This window comes from Ictidomys tridecemlineatus, chromosome 3 (genome assembly GCF_052094955.1).
Source record: "Ictidomys tridecemlineatus isolate mIctTri1 chromosome 3, mIctTri1.hap1, whole genome shotgun sequence".
Taxonomy (NCBI): domain Eukaryota; kingdom Metazoa; phylum Chordata; class Mammalia; order Rodentia; family Sciuridae; genus Ictidomys; species Ictidomys tridecemlineatus.
Genome location: NC_135479.1, coordinates 155,680,177 through 155,707,591, shown reverse-complemented (window position 1 = coordinate 155,707,591; position 27,415 = coordinate 155,680,177). Strand labels below are relative to the sequence as shown.

At 35.1% G+C, this 27,415-nt stretch overlaps 1 protein-coding gene across 3 annotated transcripts in view; it reads left to right on the top strand.

Moving 5' to 3' along the window:
- The first annotated feature begins 876 nt into the window (after positions 1-876).
- Positions 877-27,415, top strand: part of Nectin3 (nectin cell adhesion molecule 3) — a 138,193-nt gene continuing 111,654 nt past the window's right edge. The window contains exon 1 of one of the 3 annotated variants that reach the window (XM_078044262.1): positions 877-1,464. In XM_078044262.1, coding sequence (XP_077900388.1) covers positions 1,305-1,464 — 160 coding nt within the window. In that variant the 5' untranslated portion in view covers positions 877-1,304. The remainder of the gene's footprint in view (positions 1,465-27,415) is intronic. The other 2 variants (XM_078044263.1, XM_078044260.1) reach the window with 2 other exon arrangements.

The window sequence follows — 27,415 nt, the reverse complement described above, 5'->3', positions numbered from 1 at the left end:
GCGCTCACTTATGGGCAAATGTTTAATACTTCCCGAGGTCGCTATTCTGCGATTAGTTCAATGAAAAACAAGCAAAAATAAGATTACACGTGCGAACATGCAAATGACCTAAGAAGAACACCATCGCCCTCGAAGCCCCTCCGATGGGGAATATCCACGGCCTCCTGTTGCCAATCGCCCGGCGCCGAAAGTGGACAAGCCGGCAGCACCAGAGAATCAAGAGTGAGAAATCAAACCTTCTGGGGTCCCTCCTCTCGCCAGCTCCGACGACCCTTCCACCAAGCCACCCACCCAGAGAAAGGCGCAAGAAAAACGCCTGTGCAAATACGCCACAGCAAGAGGGCGAAGTGGGAGTGGGGCTAGAGAGAAGGGAGAGAGTCGGAGAGCACAGCTGTCCCGGGGAGCAGGAAGGAGGAGAAAGTCTCTTCTTTCAGTCCCAGCGCCTCGGCAAGGAGGAAGGCGACTAGTCTAGCAGGCTGAGTCCAGCTTCCCAGACATGAACCTTTAGCCTGGGCAACGGAAGGGCAGCCTCATCCTGCTTTCTCCTCGCCACCCCTTCCATGACCCAGGTCCCCACCAGAGGGAGAACGCTGCCCTTGAGAGGCGAGCTGGGAGCGCGATTGTCCCGCAGCACTCCGCCTCCGTCTGCGCCGGGGCCGCTGTGGACCCGCGAGGGGCGGAGTGGGCGATACCATTGGAAAGGCTGGGAAGGGGGGAAACGAGGCAGGAACGAGGGGCGGGGCCGGCTAACCTATTCCAGATTTTCTTGTCCTTTTTAAAGCTCTGTTTTGGGAGAAACCCCGTTATCAAAGTGGATGAAGAGTTTTTTTTTTCGTTTGAAGGGGGAGGAGCGTGTGTAGGAGGGCGGGGTGGGAGGAGGCAGCACGCACCCCGGGATCAGACGGGAGCCGGAGTTGCGGGGAGGGCAAGCGAGTCCGGGTGCCGGCTTTGAGGGTCGGCTTGCTCTCCCCCTCCCGCGAGGGCGGGGTGGTGCGTTCCGAGTTCCCAGGAGTTCGAGGCGGGCGGGTGCCGGGGGGAGGGGAGTGGCGGCGGCGGCGGCGGCGGGCGGCTCCCGCTTCAACCTCAGCAGTGGCGTCGGCGACGGCGGAGTCGAGGCACCCGCGAGCGCTCGGCTGAGTGTCAGCCGGCGGCGACGGCGCAAGAGCTGGGAGTTAGGGACACGCGCGCCGGACCTTCCGCCGCCGCCGCGCCGCGGCCGCTGCTGCCGCCACCCAGAGCCTGAGGCGCCGGGGCCCGGGGAGCCGGGGGGCCGGCGGGAGAGCGGGCCGGGGGGAGGGTGGGGTATGGCGCGGACCCCGGGGCCGGCCCCGCTGTGTCCCGGAGGCGGCAAAGCACAACTTTCCTCCGCTTCTCCCCCCGGGGCCGGGCTCCTGCTGCCGCCCCCGACGCCACCGCCGCTGCTGCTGCTGCTCTTCCCGCTGCTGCTCTTCTCCCGGCTCTGTGGTAGGTGAACAGCGGCGGTCGGCGCGGGCGGAGGGAGGCGCGACCGAGGGTCCCGGCGCGGCGGCCCGGCCCTCGCGGGCCGCTTTCCGGGGCGGCGAGGCGGTTGTGTTCGGCGGTTGGCTGCGCGAGCGTGTGCCGCGGACTTTGGCTGGAAACTTTTCGCCGCGCCCCGGGCGAGGCCCGGAAAGGGCCGGGCGGGCGATTGCAGCGCCGTCTGTCTTAGCGGCCGCGCGGGTCTCAGTCCTGATGGCCGGGGCCAGCGACGGTGCTTGGTGCGTGGAGCTGTGGGGACCGTTACTTCCTAGCTCTTTCGGGAAGCCAGCGGAGAGCGCGGACTTCTGGGCTGGGGTTAAGATGCCGGGATGCACGTTTTGCCGCCTCCTTTTTTCCCCCCTGTTGAAACTTGCGCTGTGATCCCGGAAACCTTAAGGACCGGAGTCCGACGGAATGAAGCCTTCTGTCCCCCTCTCATGGCCTTCCACCCGGGAGAAGGCACCATCTTAACCCACCCTGCCGCAGCATCCCTTACATTCAGTTTTCTTAGGTCCTTGGGCCCTATTCTGCCCTGGCAGCCTCTGATCATCTCGGATTGAGCCCGGTCGCTGCCTTCCAGTTTTGGGACGTGTGTGCCCCTGCTTATTTTTAGGACATTCTATTTGTCTCCAGGACCGAGACATACATGTTAAATACTTGATTACATCGATCGCCGGCTGGGCTGTCTTAATCAAAAACAACTCCATACCTATTCCTAGTATTAATCTTTCCCTTGTTTTAGTACAGTTTTCCTGGCACATTTGGGTCTAGTCTCTTTGTAAGTTCGGTTCCCATATATCTCAGACTAGAGGCCTACTTTTTAAGGATTATATAAAAATTGCTTTTTATGCAAGAAAAATAATCCTAAATAGTAATTAACAGACTACAGTGATTTGGGAAAATAAGACGACAAATCTTTGGAGATTAGCGCAAAATGCCTTTGGGTAATATCAAAATACTGCAAGGCATTATTCATTCAAGAGCTCTTTCTTGGTGAGGAAGGTAAGGTGATGGGCAGAACTTCCCACTTGATCAAAGACTGGTTTTTAGTGTATCATGAAGTCTTGAGCAGAATCTTTGCCAACATTTATTAAAAGGGGAGAGATGTGTAGGGATTTTTTGGATAGTGTGAAGTGAAAGGAAGAGAAACCAGTTTTGGTTATGTGAGTTAAGGTAGATGGGTATGAGGTAGACAAAGTTATGAGATTTGAGTGCCCCTCATAGGCTGAGAATTTTCATTACCAGTTCACCATAGTGAAATGTAATGAAAGTTTCTGATTTACACAATGTAGTAATGAAAAATGACATGTTATCTAATGTCTAGTGTTCTTGCCATTCTTCAGATGTTTAGTTCCAAGACGCAGATCTTAATGCTGTTACTCCTTTACATTGATATAAGATTCTTGATTGAATTTGTGTGATAATTTTGTGTTCCACTAAGCTTACAGTTGAGTTCCAGGATATTTGAAAAGGACATTAACAGTTTACTGTCTTGGCTATTCAGTTTATATTTATGATGGGAAGAATATATGTACCTCCACAGAAGTACATTTGTTAAGGAAGAATGAGTAATATGTACAGCTGATATAGGAGATATAATTTGCATAATAATTTCACAGTTTTAAAAATGAATTGGTTATTTTTTGAAGGAGCCCCTTGGTTTCTTAAAAATATGTTCAATAATATGCTATTAGAGGTCTTGATATTTTGTTTTAGAGCCTAAAAACTTCAGAAGTTAGATTTGTGGACTGTGATTTAGAGGAAGTGTAAATTGAAGTTTTTAAGAGTCAGCTCTGCTTGTAGTTGTAGTCATAGACACTAGCTTGGTGTTACTGTGCACTGCTCATTTAAAGAGCTTCCTTTTTTGGCTTATAGTGTTATAACACCCTAATTTGTGAACCCTTGTGACAAGTTTTTTTCCATTAAACTCTTATTTTAGAGTTTAGTCTTTGAATAGGACACAGTTGTTGTGACCTGGGGCCACTTAATAAGTATGGAAATAGAATTTTATTCTTGTAAGCTATTTGTTGATCTAACAACCTGTTGATCTGACTGCTAATACTAGTAGTGCTAACATGTATAGTACTACTTAGGAGATTTGGCATGTACTTCTGTTTGAGTAGAACTAGTTTTAGAGTTGCTAAGGTTTTTAGGCTTTAAAGAGTTTACTGATTTGTTACTCAGAATGCTTTGTTTTATCATACTTAGATCTTTCTTTTCCATGCTATTTTTGATACACTGCTTATTTTTAGTATAGCCTTAGTTATGGTTAATGTTATCATGTTAAATTGACTAGGAAAAATGTCCCTCACAACTGGTAAACCTCATATTCTGAAAATATAAAAATTTATGTCAGATATGCTATTTGTTTTGTGTTATACATTATCTTATTTGAAGATTTGAACTTTTACAATGAGACATTTACAGGTTGACAAATTACCAGATTTCATTTCATTTTATTTTTTTTAAGTCTAAGAAAGTCCTAGGTATAAAGTCAAGTGGACTAGGTTTACAACAACATATCACTAACAGACTTCATTTGTTTAATTCTAAAAGTCTGTTTCATTTTGATGAAAATAATCAATTCATAGGCTGGGCACAGTGGCACATGCCTGTAATCCCAGTGGCTCCAGAGGCAGGAGGATCATGAGTTCAAAGCCACCATCAGCAATTTAGCGTTGTGCTAAGCAACTCAGTGAGACACCCTGTCTTTAATAAAATACGAAATAGGACTAGGGATGTGGCTCAGTGGTCGAGTGTCCCTTAGTTCAATCCCTGGTACCCAAAGGAAAAGCAAATAATCAATTCATAGATTATCAGATTTATCAGAATTTTCTCTCCTACATTTATCTTAAGAGGTAGAGAATATTAGCAGGGATATGGTATTGATGACTAAGAAGATAGACAACTTGACCTTTTATAAGGTCCCTTTGACCCTGGGATTCTATGGTTCTTTGCATTTTTAGCAAGGTTTTGTCTTAAGTTGGATGCTTAGAAGATGATAGAAAGATCCAAGATAATAGGGAACATTTAAAAAAATTAAGTGAAAGGATAAAATAAAACAGAATGTTAATATTTATTACATAGCACATCATAAACAATCTTGTCTGATATTGTTGATTTTTAAAAAAAAAATTTTGGGTACTAGGGATTAAACTCAGGGACACTTGACCACTGAACCGTATCCCCGGTCCTATTTTGTATTTTATTTAGAGACAGTGTCTCACTGAGTTGCTTAGTGCCTTGTTTTTGCTGAGGCTGGGTTTCAACTCTCAATCCTCCTGCCTCAGCCTCCTGAGCCACTGGGATGAAAGGCTTGAGCCAGAGCGCCTGACATGGTATTGGTGATTCTTAATTCTACTCTCTTGTCCTGAATAATTGAGCTTTCACATCAATTGACTACCTGTATTTATACTTTACATCTTTTTGTATGGAAATCAGTGGTTTTTAAATATTTGTTAAATTTACTTCAGATAAGTATACTGATGACCAATTTTAAAAATAATAGAATGTAGTCAAATTGATTTTTTTGTCTATCTATATGGAAACTATTTGAATCTTCCCTTAATGATGTTGAATGCATTTTCAAGATTTTGGCAGTTCTGTAAAATCACATAGAATAATAGGATTATGTTGAAAATATGGGATTGAAAAGGGAGTCATAATTTAACTTCTACTTTGTCTATTTTCTGGTAGCATCAGTTTGCGGCCAACAACATTTGTTACCTATATGAATCTTTCCACATCCTAAACATGTATTATTAGAAAGTCAACCAAATTTAGAAGCAAGTAAAAGGAATAAAAGCTTCATTTTAAATTTTTTTTGGGGGTGTTGTAATTAGGTATATGTACCTCAGCATAATATAGGTATGCTTTGATCAGTTTTGTTCCCCTGTACCTCCCCTTTAATCTTCCTTTCTATAGCATTGGAAATGTGTGGAGCATTTTTGTGTGTATTATGTATATACACATACTTGTTAGGCAGGCTGAATACCCCTTACCCCTTATTCCAAATGCTTTGGCCCAGAAGTGTTTTGGATTGTTTTTTAGAGTTTAGAATATTTTCATATGCATAATAAAGTATTTTGGGAATCCAAGGTAAAATATGGAATACATTTATGTTTTTTATATACCTTATACATATAACCTGAAAGTAACTTTATATAGTATTTTAAATAATTTTGTGTATGAAACAAAGTTTCATAGTGTGGAATCTTCCACTTGTGACATCATGTGTATTCAGGATGTTTTTGATTTTTGGAACAGATTTCAGATTTTTACATTAGGGATGCTCAACCCATTCCTACATATTTACATATTTATAATTTAATGACTCAGAAACTCAAATACATTTTGTATCTATAGAGTTGAGGAATAAAACATCAGTTATTTGAAATTTATTGACAAGAAGCTAGTTATGATATACTTACCAAAAATAGTATTTTGACATTCTATGATTTAGTGTTAAAAATTAGTCAGTATTCCTTGACATATTCTGTATTCTATTAAAGCTTTCATAAAAATTGACAATAAACACTAGATGATTTGCAAAAAATGTGACAATTAATATTATTAATATGTAAATGGTGGGATAAAATCAAGTAACCCTCATATCTGTAATGAAATGTTAAAGATGATTTTATGTAGCACACTCATCTATAAATCTGGGTATCATTAATCTGTCATACTTTTGATCTGTCATGTTTTTTTTTTTTTTTGGTTCTGGGGATTGAACTCAGGGGCACTAGACTGCTGAGCCACATCACCAGCCTTGTTTCGTATTTTATTTAGAGACAGGGTCTTACTGAGTTGCTTTGCACCTCACTTTTAGCTGAATCCAATTTTGAACTTTCGATCCTCCTGCTTCAGCCTTCTGAGCTGCTAGGATTACAGGTGTATGCCACCATGTCCAGCTCGTCATGCTTCTGATTACCTTATATATTTAGAAATTCCTTTAAATTCTTGGACACATTCCTTTCCTGAATTTCAGTGAACTTTTAATTTTTGTACTAATTTAATTATTTATTTAAGTTTGTTGCTAGCCTTTTTCAAGAGTTGATTTTAGGTTTTTTTTTTTTCCCTAAATGGTTCACTTATAATGTAGTAGGTCATCATTAGAATTTTAGAGAAAGTTTGTCCAATGAGTCTAGATGTCTACATATTGTAGTTACTATAGTTTTCTTAGAAATTGTTAATTTATAATAGTTAATTTTATCTGGTCTTTTTAATGCATCATACTGAAGGTTTTTTTTTTTTTTGGCAAGTCTGTTGATTGCCTACTATTCATTCTGCTAATTAAGAAGGGAAGAGCTGTTAAATTGTGAGTCGATATTCAGAAATTGGAATTTGAGCCTTATAAAAACATACCAGCTCATAATTGGATTAAATAGCTGAAAAATGGCAGTATGTTTTCAACACTTTTGCTTGTGGGTTTAAGTATTTTGTATATGTTATTCTATAGATAAAATTACGATAGTTTTGCATGTTTTAAAACTTTATTTGGCTTCCTTTAATTTCATGGTTTAAAAAAATGTTTTTATTTTAAATGGGTTGACTGTTGTTCCTAGTAGAAACTCTTTAAGTTCACAGCCTAGGCTTCTTCAGAAGAAATAAAATAGCAACAAAAGTGGGGAGGTGTGGAGCTCTATAAATCATTATTTTTAGATTACTAAGGTTAGCAAAAAAAAAAAATAGGGTGTACGGATAGATTTAAATCATAGATATTAGGGAATCTTCCTTAAAATAGCAGTGCCAGGCTTCACTATGGTTTTATTGGATCAGTAGTTTTTGCAAGACTGTTAAGGAGTGGAGATGTATTTTGAGATACATTTTCAGATGATTCTTTCCCCAAACTGTTCTATTTTGACAGCATTTTTATTTAATATTTCACCAGATGTGATCATACTTTTAAAAGAACTACACTCCACCATTTTATTCACAATTTTGTATCTGCATGTGTTTGCTGTGTAGTTGATACTCAAATTTCTTTGTGAGTTTAGTAGCAAAATCAAGTTTAGTTTATACTAGCATTGTACAATAGAAATACAGTGGGAGCCACATAATTTTGTTTTCCTAATGCCACATTAAAAATGCAAAAAACCCAGTCAATCCTAGAATGCTTAATATGATAACCAAAATATAATTTCAGCATTTAATTGACATTAAAAATTCAGATGTCTTATGTTTTCTTTCATATTAAGGTTTTGGAATCCTGTGGATATTTTACACTTTACAGATCATTTCAGTTTGGACTAGCCATATAGTATACCCAGTAGTCAAGTGTATTGTGAATGTTGAATACCACTTTGGTCAGTGTTAAGTATCAAGTATTCATTGTCTTTGAAGTTGATTATGCTCTTTTCCAGTCCTATTCATAAGGCCTGGAATGACATTGCTCTTCCTTTCTAGCTAGTCAAATTCTGAAGCGCATGGCGTAAGATTGATTTCCCTCAGCACATCTTGCACAAAGTGAGCATGCATATTCTCTTCATTTTTTTTACTCTTTGAGGTATGGGACAATGTTTGTCAAAGTGCTTCCACAGTACACTAATCTTAAGTTTTTGGAAGAAAGTTCCGTATTTCATCATATAATTGTCACAACCACATTAATGTATATTCTTGAGTGTTCCAAGTATCCTGCCCTTGCACCAGTTTAGTAATAAATGTATTTTAAGTAATACTGGCACAGTTTTTAAAAAACCTCACATAATAGTCACCACTTTTTCATAAAAAACTGGCATAAAATCTGGAGCAATTATGTGGTGAAATATGGTACCATAATTGAATATATTTGGGAATGGGAAAAATTGATCATACACCCCTTAGAAAGTCATAATATGCATTAATTTATTAATGGTATATGAAATTAAGTAAAATATACTATTTTACTTTAATTGAAAATCTTGTGTGTGTGTGTGTGTGTGTATGTGTGTATGTAATACCTACTGGCATGTTGCAGAAGCTGTACTATGTAGAACACTATGGGAAACATTCTTAAGTATGTCCTTTTTTTTTTTTTTTGTGGTACCAGGGGTTAAACTCAGAGACACTCAACCACTGAGCTCTACATCCCCAGCACTATTTTGTATTGTATTTAGAGACAGGATCTCATGAGTTGCTTAGCGTTTTGATTTTGCTAATGCTGGCTTTTAACTCGCCATCCTCCTGTCTCAGCCTCCTGAGCTGCTACCACTGCACCCAGCTAGGTAGGCAGTCTTGATATTATTCCTGTCTTGGAAGCATGCGTATTTTAAATTTTAGGTATAAACTGATAGGCTTCAATATATTACTTGAAATAGCACTATACTGGTTTTTCCTTAAAAAAACTATACTGGCTTTTCCTTAAAAAAAAATTCTATCTGCCCTCTTTAATTTCTTCTTCTTTGTTATCATCTTACCCATTTTGAATCTGAAGTGTTTGGAGTATTGACCATTTAGGAAGAATACAAGTTTCTTTAATGTTGCAAAATCAGTTTTGCATTATTTAACCAAGTATGTATATAGTTCACACAACTTCTGTAAGAAGTATTTTATTTATGTATGGCAAATTTCATTCTAGATTTTAGTTTTAGGAATAAAGTGGATACATTTAAGATAACTAGTGATCTTTTAATGGAAATATACCAGTGCTGCTATTAAGAAAGACTTGACAACACCACTGGGCAAATACAAAAATAGGTGCACAGAGCTATGGCTCCAACTCAGTGTTTGAGAACATTATAATTATGAGTGTGCTTGACTCTTCTAAATTACTTCAGTTAAGAGGGAAAACAAAAATATAATGAAATGTTAGTATTCATAAATTATGGCAAGATTACTTTCATATAGTAACTATTTCTGTGAGTTATCCATGACAGACAGGATTGTCATTAAAACATTTTAGATGGTTGTATTTGAAGTTTATTAATAACATTTATAATTAAATCATAGCACTGTGAGCCAGATTAGGATTTCACAAATGTCTACTAATTTGATTTAAATTGGCTATAAGTTCAACTTGATACTGACTGTGACAGTAAATAGCCTAGTTTTTAAACATGCTTAGAGTTGTGCTAGCTCTTTTATTTCAAATACAAAATTAGAAAAAATTCTTGTTAACCATTTTTTTTCCTGATGAGATTCAAGTGGGAGAAGGTATATAGTTAGTTAATAGTTCTATCATTGTTAAGTGTGTAGAGCTACAATGTCAGAGCAGCATTTTTTACCAATTCATGAAGTCTGTTTATGTTAAAGGCTGTAGCAGCCATGCTAAATCTCTGCAGTTCTGCTTGTTAAAGGAGATGAAAAACTACTGATACAAACCTAAGAAACATGCAAATGATGTAGTTGTATTCAGTATCAACATTTATGATAGCTTCTCTATTCTTATAAACAGTGTTGAAATTGTGAATCTTTGATCATCTAATGATGCATTTTGTCTAGTTCACAAACAGATTGAATTTCAGTATTGAAATAATAGTAAGGAGCTTGACATAGTGGCACATGCCTATAATCACAGCAACTAGGGACTCTGAGGCAGGAGGATTGTAAGTTTGAAGCCAGTCTTGGCAACTTAGTGAGATCCTGTATCAATAAAAAATTTTTAAAAGTCTGAGATGTAAAGTGCTGAGTCTCCTTACCATTGTTCAGTCCCTAGTAACATACACACACAGAGAACAGTAGGGATCTATGTTTTTTTCAAGTTGTTGCCTTCTATTTTGTTGTTGTATATTAGTATAATGGCAAAGGATTAATATTTTTTTCTTTTAAAGCTGGTATAGATCCTACAGTTGACTAATTTTTGAATAACAAAAGGTATATCAAGATTGGAATTAGCAATGTTAACGAAAACATCATTAAAAAAAAAATATATATATATAATATATATTTTAGTTGTAGGTGAACACAATATCTTTACTTCATTTTTATGTGGTGCTGAGGATCGAACCCAGGGCCTCACATGTGCTAGGCAACCACTCTACCAATGAGCCACAACCCCAGCCCAGGACATCTGTTCTTATCATTAAATAATACTGTCTAATTAGACTATTGACATTACTTTCTGTATTTAAGAAAATAAAATTAGGAAAGTAGATTAATTTTATATTTTTCAATTAGAAAGTATTTTCAATTTTTAGATTTTTAAAGGAGTCATCAATTATGGTGGGTATTTTAAAGCCATACATTGTTTGTCAAACTAATTTTCTATATGTATCTGGACATTGATGAATTTTCATTGTATGTAATAGTTGACAATGAAAATGTTAAAATATATAAGTAGCTGGTGAAATTTGTGTACAGCAAAATCTTTTGTCCTCAAAAAGCTTTAATCCTGACAACATATGTTAAAATGTAACTACAAATCTAAAGTTCCCTAAGAAAAAGAAAGTTTTTCTGAGAATACTGCTGTTGCTTTGCTGCCCTCTACAGTCAAATAAAATAGTAGTTCTGTAGATTTGTCTCCCATGAGATGATTAGAGTTCTGTCATTGACCTCCAAGCTTTAAATTTCAGGGATGAGTTGAGTAATGTTTACTGTAAAAATATGGTGAAGTTTAGTCAGTCACAACAGTTGATCTATTATCCAAAAATAAAGGACATAGAAAATAGTGCTGGGTATAGATTGAGTTCTACTGATCATTAGTCAAGAAACAGGTGACAGAGCGTGAACCATGTTGCCAGGCAGTATAAAGGATACCATGGTAGAAAAAGGATAGTAGCTGCTCTGAAGCTGATAAAAAAGCTTTATTATTGGTAAAGCTAATGGCTTGTTAGAAAAAAATGGTGAAGCTAATGGTGTGTTAGAAAAAAATGTGTGTGTATATATGTATATATTAAGTGTGTGTGTTTATGTGTGTGTGTGTATTTGTAACACCATACAAGTGGTATGACACAGCTTTTTAAAAGACAGTCAGGTCTTCCAGAACAAAGGAAATCCAATTAGAAGAGAGAAAACTTTGGAACTGTTTTCAAGAATATATAGAATTCAAAAAGGCAAAACAGAGCCATTTCCAAAAGTAAAGAGGTAATATTTAAAACACAAAGCATCTTTTACACAGGAGGACTCTGTTAGGTCCCTTGAAGTATTTGCCCATAAGAAATGTAAAATTCTCAGAGGTGGGGGATATGAATTTAAATCCAGTTACTTCTCTGCCTGTTCCATCCCCTATAAAATTAGCTAAGTAATACTTCTGTCACAGAATTGCTGTGAAAATGCAGTAAAGGACTCTTACAAATACAACTAACAGAAATGTAAGGGAAAATGATCTCATTTATTTTAAAAATATAAGTGTTGTGGGATTATAGAATAAGGAGTAAGGAACAATTTAACTGAGGATGGGAGAAAATTTAAAGAGCAGCTAATCTTGTGACTGAAACTTGAAGGAAGAGTTTAGATATATATTTTTGAGGTAAGTTCAGTGAAAATCAAGGAACACATTACAAATTGAAAAGTCCACTGGGATGAGGACTCCAAGAAATTTAGTGTTCCATGGTTTTTAAGTGTGAGCTTCATGGAAGAAAGTCATGGCTTGCCTTTTTTTTTTTCTTTTTTTTTTTGGCTGAGGAGTTTACTCTGGAGGCAGTGAGCATTGAGAAGCTTTTGAAGACAAGTAACTATTGAGGAAATGGTGATTTGAGAATATTGTATAGCTCTGGCAGCAATGTTAGTTGAGCAACAGGTAAAAAAGGAAAACTATTGCAATGGACCATGGGAATAAAGGATTACACAAATAAGTGGCAATATGGTAGAGAGGGATTTGAAGGTAAGAATGGATCTCAGAGGTTGATTATATGGCATTTGGATATTGTTGCGAGTGAGAAGGAGTTAAATAAGAATTAATTTGGGTTTCTCTCTTAAATGATTAGGAAAGGATGGTGAATAAATTGACAAATTAATCTAGTGAAATTTTGGAGGCTTTTTTTTTTTTTGGTATCCAGGATTGAATTCAGGGGTACTTAACTAAGGGCACAGTCACATTACCAGCCTTCCTCACTTTTGTTTTGCATTTTTTAATTTAGACACAGGGTCTCACTGATTAGCACCTCTCTAAGTCACTGAGGCTGGCTTTGAACTCTCCGATCTTCTGCTTTAGTCCTCCAAGATGCTGGGATTATAGGCATGTGGCACCGTGCCACGCAAACTTTGGAGGCTTTTAAATTGTGCTTTTGTGACTTGTTTTGGAGCTATAGTTGGAAGCCAGAGTGGGAGTTAGGAAGTGAAATTGGGAATTATCAGGATTGAGGTATTTGGATTGGATGAGGTGTTAGGAGAGGACACAGTAGAGAGAGAAAGAAGAAGAAGAAGAGAAGGAAAGGATAATGAAACCTGGGAAGAGAACATGGTATGGGTATTGGGGGGTGGGGGTTGAGACCCGTATTTTGATTGGAGAAATTATCACAGAGAGGCAGAGAGGAGGGAAATCATCCAAGAAACTTGATAAATAAATTTAGTAGTTAGTAGAAGATCAACTCATAACAATAAGTTTGTGCTGGTAGCTGTTAATATTTAATCAAGCACTGAGTCTGTGGGACATTATTCTTGGTATTTGTGAAAGGATAAAATATTCATTAATTAGCTGATAAAAAATAACATGTTCCTGGAAATTAATTGTACTTATGTATTAAAGGAAGTACAATATAGAGTCAGTACCGAGTGCCTTTTGATGGAAGTTGAAGAAAGAATTAGGTATTGTGGAAGGTTGTATTAGTTTTCTCAGGATGCCAGAACAAAGTACCACAAATAAGGTGGCTTAAAATAACAGAAATGTATTGTCTTATAGTTCTGGAGTCTAGAAATCAGAAACCAAGTTGTCAGTAGGGCCATGCTCCCTCTAAAACTCTGGATAAAATCTTTTCTTGCCTTTTCATAGATCCTGGTGGCTACTGTCAATGTTTGATGTTTTTTGCTTGCATTTGCCTTACTATAGTATCTGCCTTTGTTGTCACATGACATTCCCTTTATGTTTATCATGGCATTATCCTCTTATAAGCAAAACAGCCATATTGGATTAGGGTTCATTCACCCTACAGTTCCATCATCTTAGTTACATATGCAGAAATTCATATCCCAATAAGGTCATATTCATTGTAGCAGGAGTCAGGGCTTCAACATGTTTTTGGGTGGACAGAGTTCATTTCATAACAAAAGGGTGATGACTTTATTTTCTCACTGTAAGCTAAGATTTGGGGCTTAATTTAAGTCAGAGTACCAGATAAATACAACATTTCAAAAAAAAAATGATGAGATATAAGCTGGTTTGAATAAGATTTAAGACAGATTCATGAAATATTAAAACTTCTTTATTGACATATACATAATTGTGCAGTTGGATGAACAAAGAGAATATATCCATCAAATGATGACCCTGGTTAAAAAATAAAACATCAGTTCTCCAGAAGTCCCTCTCACATTCATTTTCCATCATAAATCTTCCTTTGGAAATAACCCTAATTCTCTTAACATCACAAATTCGTTTTAATTGTGCTTGAACTTTATACGATACTTTGCTGAAATTATTAGATCCATCCATGTTGCTCAACAGTAGTTCCTTTTTTAATATACGGTATAGTATTTGGTTCCATGAATATTCCATATGATTTATCAGTTTTAATGTTGGACAGACATTTGGAATGTTTTTACTTTTTTTTTTTGTACCAGGAATAAAATCCAGCAGTTTTTACTACTAAGGCATATCCCCAGTGTTTTTTTACACTTTATTGAGAGACAGGTTCTCACTGAGTTGCATCGGGCCTCCCTAAGTTGTTGAGGCTGGCTTTGAACTTGTGATCTTCTTGCTTCAGTCTTCTGAGCTGCTGGGATTACAGGTGGACGCCACTGTGCCTGTCACTTTGAGACTTTAATGAATAGTACTGCTGTAAACTTCATTGTACCTGTCTTGATGGTGGAATTGTTCATATTTTGTATGTTTTGCTTTTGAAGGTGTTTATAACAATTTATACTTCCACCGATAGAGTATTAAGAATTTCATTTGCTCTATATTCTCACCAGTCCTTTGTGATACCAGTATATTTCTTTTAACCATTCTGGTCAGTTTGTAATGGTGTATCATTGTGGTGTTAATTTGCATTTTCTTAATAATTGAGACCTGAGATTATTCTCATTTCTGTAGTGTCTGTTCATTCTCTTGTCCTTTTTATTCGGTTGAATTGTCTTTTGGATTTGTAGAAATTGTTTATGTGTGCCTAATCCTTTGTTATATTTATTGCAAATTTCTTCCATGTTGGACTTTTCACTCTATTAATTGTGTCCTGATGAACCAGAAGTTCCTTAATATCTTACTCATTTAGTCAAAACTCATATTTTTCTTTGTAATTGTTTCTTTGTTTCTTGTTTACAAAATTTATATTTAATACACTATCTTGAAACTTTTTTCTTAGAAAGTTTCCTATTTTGTCTTTAGGGTAGGATACTACATTAGAATTAATTATTGTAATTATATGTGGTGGGCTCCAAATTGTTTTATTTACCATCCAGCCAACTATTTCCATTTATGTGAAAAAAAACCTCTGCTGTGCAATGCTGCCTTTAATAAATCAAGTAGTCCTGTATGTGTGACCTTATTTTTTTGACTCAGTTTTATTGGATCATTTTTTTTCTTTCTTCACACAAATATCAGAGTGTTTCATATGGTTTTATGTCCTGGTATTGGGTAGATTAAGTCTATTTGGCAAAATTTATTGTGCTTATTATTATTAGTCTTGGTCCCTTTTCATATAAATTTTAGTAGCATTTTATCAATTTGCACAAAAAGTCCACTTGAACTTTTATTGGTAATACATTAAATCTATGTAGTTATGTCAACTGAATTGACATCTTTATAATAAAGCACGTCTTCTAATTTGTGAACTTGGTTAATCTCTCAGTTTACTTAGATTTTCTTAAAAAAACAAACTAGTTTTTTTGTGTATTAAAATCTTACATAAGTATAACTGTAGATTAAATTTAATCATTTGAATTACAGATTTATTTTGTTATTTGATGCTGTTGTAGGTTATATCTATGAAATATTTCTTAGCTATTTGCAGGCAAATAAAAAGATAGTTGATTTTGACATATATCTAAGGATCTTTCTTAAACATGATTTGTTTTTAATTCCTAGTAGATTTTTTTTGGATTTTTCCATCTGTACTGTCATACATCTGTGAATAATTAAAGCCTATTTTTCTCCAATCTTTATACCTTTTTCTTTTACTTAGCCTTTTTGTATGAAGACCTCAAGTATGATAATGACTTCATATAGTGACTGCAATCATTGTCTCATTTTTATCTCAGATTAAAAAAAATGTTCAACATTTCAGAATGAAATACGATATTTTGCTATTTTTTAAATAGAACCGTTTTTATTAGATTGAGACTGTTTGCATTACTAGTTTTCCTAACTTGCTAAGAATTTTTATCATGAATGTGGGTGTTTAATTTTATTAAACACTTTATTTAAAAGATAATCATAAGATAGTTCTCCTTTTATAATGTGAATTACATTCTTAAAACATATTAAACTATTATTGTATTTCTTGAATAATATTACTGGATTGAATTTGTTATTTTTTTCATTTATGTTTATAAATTATACTGGCCTAAAATTTTTCTTCCTTAATGCTTTTTGCCAAGTTTTGGTATTCAGGTGATGCAGGACTTTTTAAAAAATTCTATTGTCAAGTGTACCTGAGTTCAATACCCAGTAGCCAAAAAAAAAAAAAGCATGAACTAGGTTTTAGAAAGGTGAGACACCCACTACATGAAGCCACAAACTCAGAGTTAAATCATACACTCATTTGTGAGGCACAAGTTTCCTTCTGTTAAAACATAGGATTTTCCACCTACAGATGAAATGATTAAAGTAATACTAAAATCTTCTGTAATGTTTCTCATGCATTTCAAATGGTCTATCGTGCATGAGGCACTGGGTTCAATCCTTAGCACCACATAAAAAAATAAAATAAAGATATTGTGTCCATCTAAAAAAACTAAAAAATAAATATTAAAAAAATTCTAGTATCTTTTTCTACTATAATAGTTTGATTGGTTTTATTTATTTTTCTTTAACTGGTAGAATTCATAGGCAGAGCCAATTGGCCTGGAATTTTTTTCATTTTTTTAAATAGGAAGGCTTTTAGTTGAAGATTCAACTTTTTAATAAATATAATACTAGTCAGGTTTATCATATCAGTTTTGGCACATGGCATTTTTGTAGAAATTTATTAATTTTATAATTTCATATCTGTTGACATGAAATTGTTTATAATAAACTTATTTTTATAGAGCATGTCTTGTTTTACAGTACTAGGGATTGAACCCAGGGCCCTGAGCATATACTCTGCCACTGATCTACTACTTCCCCAGACCTTTTATTATCTTTATAGGAGAATCATAGTCATTCCATAGTTTTTCATTTCTCCTATTGGTATTTTGTGCCTTTTATTGTTTTCTGAGTCAGTCTTTTCCAATTTATTCGTTTTATCAGACTTAAGAACCCCCCTTTAATTTGTTGATTCTTATTTTCTGTTTTACATTATTTTCTTTTAATTTTTGTTTTATTTTCTTTACTTTTTTTGAGGGGAGGGTATTTCTTACTCTCTTTTTTTTAGTTCTTGAAATATGTGGTTAGATTACTGATTTTCACTTTTTTCTCAATTCAGCCTATATATATATGTATATATATGTATATATACACACACACTCAAATTTTATGTGTGACTTTGTATACTCCCATGTGTATTCAATTCAAAGCATTCTAACCTTTTTCATATGAGTTTTTTTGTTTTAAAATTTATTGCTTAACATGAGGGGAAGATGGGTATAAGTTATTTTTATTTCTAGCTTAATTACATTATATTGAGGAATTTGCTCTGTGATTTCAGTCTTGGGGGCTCCTGTGCATTCAATTTTGGCAATTTTATGTACACTTGAAAAGAATGAACATTGCTCTTTTTGGGAGCAATGGGACATTGCGTTTGTGCTAGTTCATGTGCGTGAACATACTTGCTTTTTCTGTGTATATACTCCAATTAGATTAAGTTGGTTTTGTTGTTCAAATCTTGTCTGATTTTTATTTTCTGGTATAGTTAATTACTAAGAAGTATATTAAAATCATTTACCAGAATGTGGGTTTGCATAATTTTTTCTTGTAATTTTGTGAAGTTTGTGGCTTGAAATTAGATTATGAAGTATAATCAAATCTGTTATTTCTTCCTGAGACTTGACTCTTTTATCATTACTGAATTGCCCTCTCTCTAGCATTACTTTTTGCTATAAAGATACTTTGATTCTAGTATAGCTACATTTACCATTGTTTTAGTTAACATTTGTAATTTTTTGTTTTCCTGACCTTTCAACTTTTCTTTGTTTTAAACTTAAGGCATGTTTCTTTATAAGCAGAATGCATTTTTTAAAAATATTTTTTAGTTGCCAGTGGATTTTTCACTTTATTTATTCATATGTGGTGATGAGGATCGAACCCAGGGCCTCACACATGCTTACTCACACATGCTTAGGCAAGCACTCTACCACTGAGCCACAACTCCAGTCCCCAATTTTCAGACTCTTTTGTTAGCAATATTCATTGTTCAAAATTATGTTCTTTCACATGTTATACCTGTTTCTAGATTAATATCAAGTTTGACATTTAATATCCAACTTTACCTAAAAAATAATATTAAATTTTTTATTTATTCTTTTTTGTTATGACAGTAGAATGTATTTTGACATATTATACATATATGAAGTATAACTTACCATTCTTGTGGTCCTACATGATGTGGAGTTAACACTGGTCATGTATTCATATATGAACACAGGAAAATAATGTCTGATTCATTCTACTGTCATTCCCCTCCCGCTTACCTTCCCTAGATTCCCTTTTGTCTATTCTCTGCCCACCCTTTTTGTGGTTTAGCATCCATATATCAGAGAGAATATTTGGCCTTAGGTTTTTTGAGATTGGCTTATTTCACCCAGCATGATAATCTCCAGTTCCATCTATTTATTGGCAAGTGCCATAATTTCATTGTAATCTTTATGGCTGAATAATGTTCCATTGTGTATATATACCTCATTTTCTTTATCTGTTCATCGATTGAAAGGCAACTAGGTTGATTCCATAGCTTAGCTATTGTGCATTGAGCTGCTATAAACATTGTTGTAGTTATATCACTGTAGTATGCTTATTTTAAGACTTTTGGATATATATTAAGGAGTGGGATAACTTGAGTCAAATGGTGGTTCCAGTCTGGGTTTTCTGAGGACTCTCCATACTGCTTTCCATAGTAGTTGCACCAGTTTGCAGTCCTAACAGCAATGTATGAGTGAGCCTTTTTCCCCACATCCTCTCCAACATTTATTGTTACTTATTTTATTGATAATTGCTATTCTGACTGGAGTGAAAAGCAATCCCAGTATATTTTTAATTTGCATTAGCAGAATGTAGTTTTAGAAATTCCATCTTGTAGGCTTTGTCTTGTATTTGGTATATAATTATATATAATATATGAGTTTAACTCTACCATAGGACATTTTGTTTTCCATTTGTCTTTCTTTTTGCTATTCATTCATTCATTCATTGTTTTCCTTTGTATTATTTTAATTTTCATTCCCTCTTTTAAAGTTGTAGGTGTTATATTCTTAATCTGTTCACTTTGTGGCTACTCTAGAGTATAAGATATAATAATTCTAGAGAGAGGGTCTTTGAAATAGAAGAAAGGATACCAGTACTCTATCCCACCCTTCAGAAACTAATATGTGCAAATTCTCATGTTCCTTTTATAAAAAGGCATAGTGTTGGCCTACGTGTACTCACATGCACTTTAATTTTTTTTTGAACCTGGGGTGCTTAACCACTGAGTCACATCCCCAGCCCTTATATATATATATATATATATAAATAAATGGGTCACACTAAGTTGCTTAGGGTTTTGTTAAGTTGCTTAGCCTGGCTTTGAACTTGGGATCCTCCTGCCTCAGATTCCTGAGTTGCTGGGATTACAGGTGTGTGCCACTGTGCCTGACTACTTTTAAATCATCTCTAGATACTTTTATAATTCCTTTTATAATATAAATACTTTGTGAATAGTACTTATACTGGTTTTTTTTTTTTTTAGGGAATAAAGGCAGAAACAAATGTGTACATTTTTAGTACAGTTTTGTTTTCAAATATTTTCAAATTTCATAGCACTTGGTTGAATCTACAGATGTAGAATCCTTGGATCTGGAAGGCTGACTGTACATATATGTTATTTCTCAAAGAATATAGGCACTATGAAACACTTTATCTCTGTTCCATCCTTAGTACTATTGTGTATGTATATACAGTAAGGCATTTTTATTCTTTTGTATAATAGATGTTTATTTCCTTTATGTATTTCCCTTTTCTGCATCATCGTCATTTCATTGGTTCTTCCTTCTTCATGATAAATTAAAGTTTCCATATGGAATTCATTTTCTTCTTCCTGAAGAGCATTCTTTGTATTGTCTTTAGTATAAATCTGATTTTTGTTGGAAATTTCTCTCTTTTTCTTTCTTTTAAAATAATGGGGCTGGGGTTATGCTTAGTGGTAGAGCGCTTGACACATGCTTGCCCCCCCCCCATACACACACATACACATATATATATAACATATATAATTCACATACTGTACAATTCATTGATAAAGTGTATGATTTAGTGGTTTTTAACATATTCACAGTTGTGCAGCTATCACTATAGTCAATTTTATAAATCTTCTAAAAAAAGCAGTCATTTACCTTTTACCTTGAGTTTTAACCCTAGGCTGCGACTGATTTAGTATGTCTTTATAGATTTACATATTCTTTTTTTGTTTTAAATGTTTATTTATTTTTTTTTAGTTGTAGTTGGACACAATACCTTTATTTTATTTATTTATTTTTATATGGTACTGAGGATCAAACCCAGGGCCTTGCATGTGGTAGGCGAGCACTTTACCGATAAACCACAACCCCAGATTTACCTATTCTAATGTTTCATGTAAATGCTCTCATAAAATATAGTCTTTTGTATCTGGTTTTTCTTCACACAGTTTAGTGTTTTCAAGTTTCATCCATGTTGTGACATATATCAGTACTTCATTTTTAAAAATTTTAATAATATTCTATTGTGTGGCTGAATCACATTTATCTAGGTCATAATATCTGATTATTATGAATAGACATTTGGTTATCTCTGCTTTTGATTATTATAAATAAACGAAGTTCATAAAGATTTCATACTACATGGTGTAAACATGCATGTACAAATTTTTTATGTGGCCTTATATTTTTATTTCACTTTGGAATTTACCTTGGGTTCAAATTGCTTAGTTATTTTCTAACTGTATTAACCTTTTGACAAACCGCTGGACTGTTTTCCAAAGGCTTATAGTTTTATATTCCCACCAGCGTTTTATAGGATTCTCTACATTCTTCAAAAGTTAATTATTAGTCTGTCTTTTTGATTATAGTCATCACAGTTGGTATAAAGTGATTTGCCTTTCCTTGATAATTTTTATTATTGGCTACATATAATGGTTTCTTTGAAAGCATATTTGTTCACTTTCTCTGCCGATGTTTCAGTTGGGGTTTGTTAATTTTTATAATTGAATTGTAAGAGTTTTTTTTTTAAACAAAAATATTCTATATAAAAATACCTTAGATATGTTATCTGCAAATATTTTATTTCATTCTGTAGGTTGTATTCACTTTCTGATGTCCAGTGTAGCACAAAAGATTTTAATTTTCACTATGTCCAACTTACCTCTTTTTAAATTCTTAGTTTTTTATGCTTCTTATGTCATAGTAAGAAGGCTTTGCCTAATGAAGTTCATTAAGATTTCGCAATGGAGGAAGGATAGCATCTTCAACAAATGGTGCTGGGAAAACTGGAAATCCATTTGCATCAAAATGAATCTGAATCCCTATCTCTCGCCATGCACAAAAGTTAACTCAAAATGGATCAAGGAGCTTGATATTAAATCAGAGACACGGCATCTGATAGAAGAAAAAGTTGGTTATGATCTACATACTGTGGGATCGGGCCCCAAATTCCTCAATAGGACACCCATAGCGCAAGAGTTAACAACTAGAATCAACAAATGGGACTTACTCAAACTAAAAAGTTTTTTCTCAGCAAAAGAAACAATAAGAGAGATAAACAGGGAGCCTACATCCTGGGAACAAATCTTTAACCCACACACTTCAGATAGAGCCCTAATAACCAGAATATACAAAGAACTCAAAAAATTAGACAACAAGATAACAAATAACCCAATCAATAAATGGGCCAAGGACCTGAACAGACACTTCTCAGAGGAGGACATACAATCAATAAGTACATGAAAAAATGCTCACTATCGCTAGCAGTCAGAGAAATGCAAATCAAAACTACCCTAAGATACCATCTCATTCCAGTAAGATTGGCAGCCAATAGGAAGTCAAACAACAATAAGTGTTGGAGAGGATGCAGGGAAAAGGGCACTCTTGTTCATTGCTGGTGGGACTGCAAATTGGTGCAGCCAATTTGGAAAGCAGTATGGAGATTTCTTGGAAAGCTGGAAATGGAACCACCATTTGACCCAGCTATTCCCCTTCTCGGTCTATTCCCTAAAGACCTAATAAGAGCATGCTACAGGGACACTGCTGCATCGATGTTCATAGCAGCACAATTCACTATAGCAAGATTATGGAATCAGCCTAGATGCCCTTCAATAGATGAATGGATAAAAAAAATGTGGCATTTATACACAATGGAGTATTACTCTGCATTAAAAAATGACAAAATCATAGAATTTGGAGGGAAATGGATGGCATTAGAGCAGATTATGCTAAGTGAAGCTAGTCAATCTTTAAAAAACAAATACCAAATGACCCCTTTGATATAAGGGGAGTAAACAAGGACAGGGTAGGGAAGAAGAGCTTGAGAAGAAGATTTACATTAAACAGGGATGAGAGGTGGGAGGGAAAGGGAGTGAGAAGGGAAATCACATGGAAATGGAAGGCGATCCTCAGGGTTATACAAAATGATATATAAGAGGAAAGGAGGGGTAAGACAAGATAATATAAATGGAAGAAATGATTTACAGTAGAAGGGGTAGAGAGAGAAGGGGAGGGGAGGGGAGGGGAGGGGGGATAGTAGAGAATAGGACAGACAGCAGAATACATCAGACACTAGAAAGGCAATATGTCAATCAATGGAAGGGTAACTGATGTGATACAGCAATCTGTATATGGGGTAAAGTTGGGAGTTTATAACCCGCTAGAATCAAACTGTGAAATATGATGTATTAAGAACTATGTAATGTTTTGAACAACCAACAATAAAAAAAAAGATTTCGTACTATATTTTCTTCTAGAAGCTTTATAGGTTTAGCTCATATAGTTATGTTTGTGATTTATTTTGATTTTTTTATAGAATGAGGAAGAGGGGTCCATCTTCATTTTGTTTAATGTGAATATCTAGTTTTTGCTAAATTTATTTGTTGAAATGATTATTCATTCTCTATTGAATTGGCTTAATATTCTTGTTGAAAATCAATTGATCTTCAACACAATGCTTTATTTCTTGACTCTTACTATTCTATTGATTCATATCTTCCTTCTTATTATATTACTGTAGTTTTGCTGCATGGTAGTTTTATTACCATGATTTTGCAGAGTTTGGAAGTTGGCAAGTGTTGGTCTTCTAACTTTGTTATTTTTTTAAGTGTGTTTTGCTAGTTTAGTCCCTTTACTTTTCATAAGTATTTGAGGTTGAATTTTATAGAGATTGTTTTGAATCTGTAGATCAATTTGTAGATTATTGACATTTTAATAGTGGTATGTTGTCTCATTTCTGAACATGGGATATCTGGGATATCTTTTCATTTATTTGGGTTTTCTTTAACACTATTTTGTAATTTTTGCACAAGCTTTACTTTGTTGGTGTTATCAGTGGAATTATCTTCTTAATTTTATTTTTCAGATTGTTCATTGCTGGTTTATAGAAGTACAACTCAAATTTATGCATTCATTTGTTTCCTGTAACCCTGTTGAACTCTTAATTCTAATAGCCTTTTCTTTTGTTGTCCCTTTTGCACCATCTTCTGAGAAGGCTTAATACTGATCCACATTGAAGGAGAGATACTTAAAGAAATTTCATTTATTGTAGAGCATATGCAGAAGGGCATATTTGGAGCTCAGAAGCAATAATGCACACATCTTCATAATGTAAAGGAATTTCAAAGATATTCCTGCACAAGATTAGAATTTAAGTATTATATGTTCCATGGGTCTCTTAAACCAGATGAAATGGAAAATGTCTATGTTAATGCTATTCTAGAAACTTAGAATTATAAATATTGATTCATGTAAATAAAATGTGTTAAATATTTAGTGCATAGAGTGTAGTGACAATATAAACAGGTTTTTTCTATTGTTACTCAGTATTTTGAGTAATAACTTGTATTACCTTCTTATTTGTTTTTGATTTATTTCTTTAGAATATCAAATGGTGATAATTACTATATTTCATCAAATATAAGCTGTCATTGATTAAAACGAGATTATGATTTTATATACTATATAAGAAAGAAAAAACCAACCAAGCTGTGAATAGTTTATCACTTACACTTTATTTTACATATATTTGATTATTTTATAATAGTGGACTTTTATTTTTTCAATATTTTATCCATAGGCATAGTTTTGAAAAATCATCATAACTTGCATACATATATGAAAAGGAAAATACCAGTGGAAGAGGTTTAAGGTTTTCCTAGTTTTTAACATAGAATCTTTTTTGTATTGCTTTTTGCCTGTGTGTGTTATACTTTTCCTCAGTGCTGTAAAGAAAGAGCTCTTTGAATGCTCTCTTTGTTTAATGACAGGTTGAAAAGTCTCAAAAATCCTCAGATTCAGTAATTCTTTGGGACTCAGCATATCATAATACTCAATGATGTGATTTATTACAGCAAAAGGATACAGGCACTATCAGCAAAGAGTCATAAGGCAGTCAGGGGAAAACCGGGCTCAAATTTCCAGAGTCCTCTCCCATAGTCACACAGGATGCAATGAATTTCCCCAGGAACAAGTTGTTACAGTCTTTGTGAAAGTTTCTACCCTGGTTTCTGGTAGCTTTACCTTGACTTGTGACTGCATAACTATGTCCACTGAATTTTTACTGAGAGTCAGTTATAAAGGCATTCCCTGCTTAGTATATACCCAAATTTCATACTCCTAGAAGGAAAGTAGATATTTAGCAAAAACCATTTTGTTTTTAAATAGTTGACTCAGTGACTCATTTTTACTAGTTAATGATATGAACCTTCCCCAAATCTAAGTTCTCTGAGGCCACTCAAGGCACTAGGCCTTTTCAAAAATAGCATAAATTTAGGCTTTTATATTGACTCTTGAATACCTAAAAGACTGTCTTCTTTGAGGCTTCATATAAGCCTCTGTTATCTATTCCACAAGTTTTTATTCTGGTGTAATCTTGATCTTACCAGAAGGAATTAGTGGAATATTATCAATGTAGGCTTAAAGGTCACGGGTCATAGAGTTACACACTATCACTCATGCCATCAGGAATAACAAATAAGTTGACATATGTATAGAGCACCCACATCCCTATATTTTAGAGATGTGAGTGAAAAAATAGTGAAAAATTGACTTTAAAAATAAAAGTAATTTTTTATAATACTGTATGCTGTATTCAAGTGTTTAACCAGTTTCAAATTATGATGATCATTTGCTGTTGACATGCTTTGTGGAATTTGTGGTGTAAGAAAATAGTATGGTTGGATGATGGTATGAATTTTCAGGGTCTACTTTGAACCATTTTTGGTCTAGAATGCAGAAGAAACAAATTGCCACATAGTGCTAAAAAGGATTCTAGACATCTAACTTGGTAATTTTCAGCCTCATTCCCCTTTCCCTCCCTTTCTTCAAAACAATTTTGTGTATAGAAAAGTGAAGCTACTCTGATAGGTGCTTCATGTCATCTCCTTTGAAATCCTCTTATAATCTTTTTGCTCATCAAAGGGTGATCAGTTTATATTAGTAGAAGTGTACATGGAGAACAATTTGAAAACCACTTTCTAGTCCTGATTCTTTCTTCTATACATGAAGAATCGGATAGATTCCTATTAATTGAGTTTGTAGTTCTGCTTCTTGGGTCTTAATCCAGAATTTATTCTCTGGATTTGGAGCAGAGAAGATAAAATACTACTAAATTAATAGTGATTCTGGGACTTTTGAGCAGTGTACAAGTCTAAACATCCTAACTATTTTTATTCAGATTGTCCCTTTTCTTGTTTTGGCCAGTAGTTTTCTAGGGTTTTTGTGACAAACTACCATATGCTTGTTGCCTTAAAGCAAATTTATTCTTTCACATTTCTAGACTGAAGATCTCCAAAATTAAGATATTGGCAGGGCCATCTACATTCCTGCCAGAAATTATAGGGGAAATTTTTCTCTCTTTGTTCTTATGGTTTCTGGTAGCTTTACGTTGACTTGTGACTGCATAACTTCATTGACTCATTCTGTCTTCACATTGCTTTCTCCTTTTTATGTCTCTTATAAAGACACTTGCCATTGGGTTTAAGCTCACCTGGATGATCCAGGGTGATATCCTGAGACTCTTAGCTTAATTATAACTGCAAAGATCGTTTTTCCAAATAAGATCACCTTCACAGGTTCTTATCTACCAATTTCGTTTTCTGCATTTGTGCTTTTTCCCCCAGTAGAGATAGAGTATGCATGTGAAATGCTAGATGAATTTTCCTACCATGCTGCAAATTTTTTGACTTCTTGTAATTTCAACCTGCACAATTTCCTATTTCCTTTCTTTCTTATTTATAGTTTCTCTGACTATACTTTAAACCTCTTGATGTATAAGGAGGATGCCTCCTCTCTTGTTATGGTCCCACACAGATGGGTTGTTAAATCAACGTTAGTTGGGGGAAAAACAGTATATCTTTAAAAACTCAATTTAAAAATTACCTTTTTGGCATCATCTCTTATTACTTTGTTACCTATACTTGATTTTTTTATTCTGTTATCTACAAACTGCTTGCCTTTTCTGTTTCCTTGGGCTTCCTCCCCGCCCCCACACACTACCTGCCCTTTAGTGCTGGCTCTTTGCATTGAAAAGAAAAACAAAACCCAGTCTACTATGAATCTAGTTTACACATCACTATTCTCCCACATAAATTACACAGATAAAATTAGAATCACAATTTGTGGCTTAGCTAAAGGAAAATTTCACTTTCAAGATGTAGTTTTTCTTATTCTACACACTTCTCTCATTTCCTCTCCCATTTCTTTTTAATTTTTGTATCCTTAGCTTATAAGGTGATATGTCCCAGTTTGCCTTGGAATGTCTAGGACTACAAATCTAATTCCGGCATAATTATTGATAATGTTCTTCTACAATTAATAATGTTCTTCTAGGCTACTTTCATTCTTAAACTGTTTTGGCTTATAGAATAATTTATACAGTTATTCTGCCTGTAACATATATTTTCTGGTATCTGTATTTTCTCTTTTAGATTCTCAGCCTTAGAGGTGTCAGGCTACTATACTATTTTCTACCTTACAGTATATAGTAGTTATAGTGTTCTATGAATGAAATTCCTTAAATATTTGAGCTTTTAATATGTGCTATGTATGTACCCTAATCACTTGCCCTATGGTTTTTCAGTTTTCCCAGCCTTGCAAAATCATCTCTAGACCTATGAAGCTCTACATATTCTTTGCACATACCTCCCAACTGCTTGTGATGCTGGGGTTGGGCTGGAAGGATCACATAACCATGCAGTTTGGTGGTACTACAGAATCAGGTTTTAGTATCTGACTTCAAACAATTCTGTTAATTCCTTCTTGTGCTCAGTGCCTGTACCATGTTTGAGTAGTCTCTTTGACTTTTTTATTAAAACTTGCTTAGTTAGGTGATAAT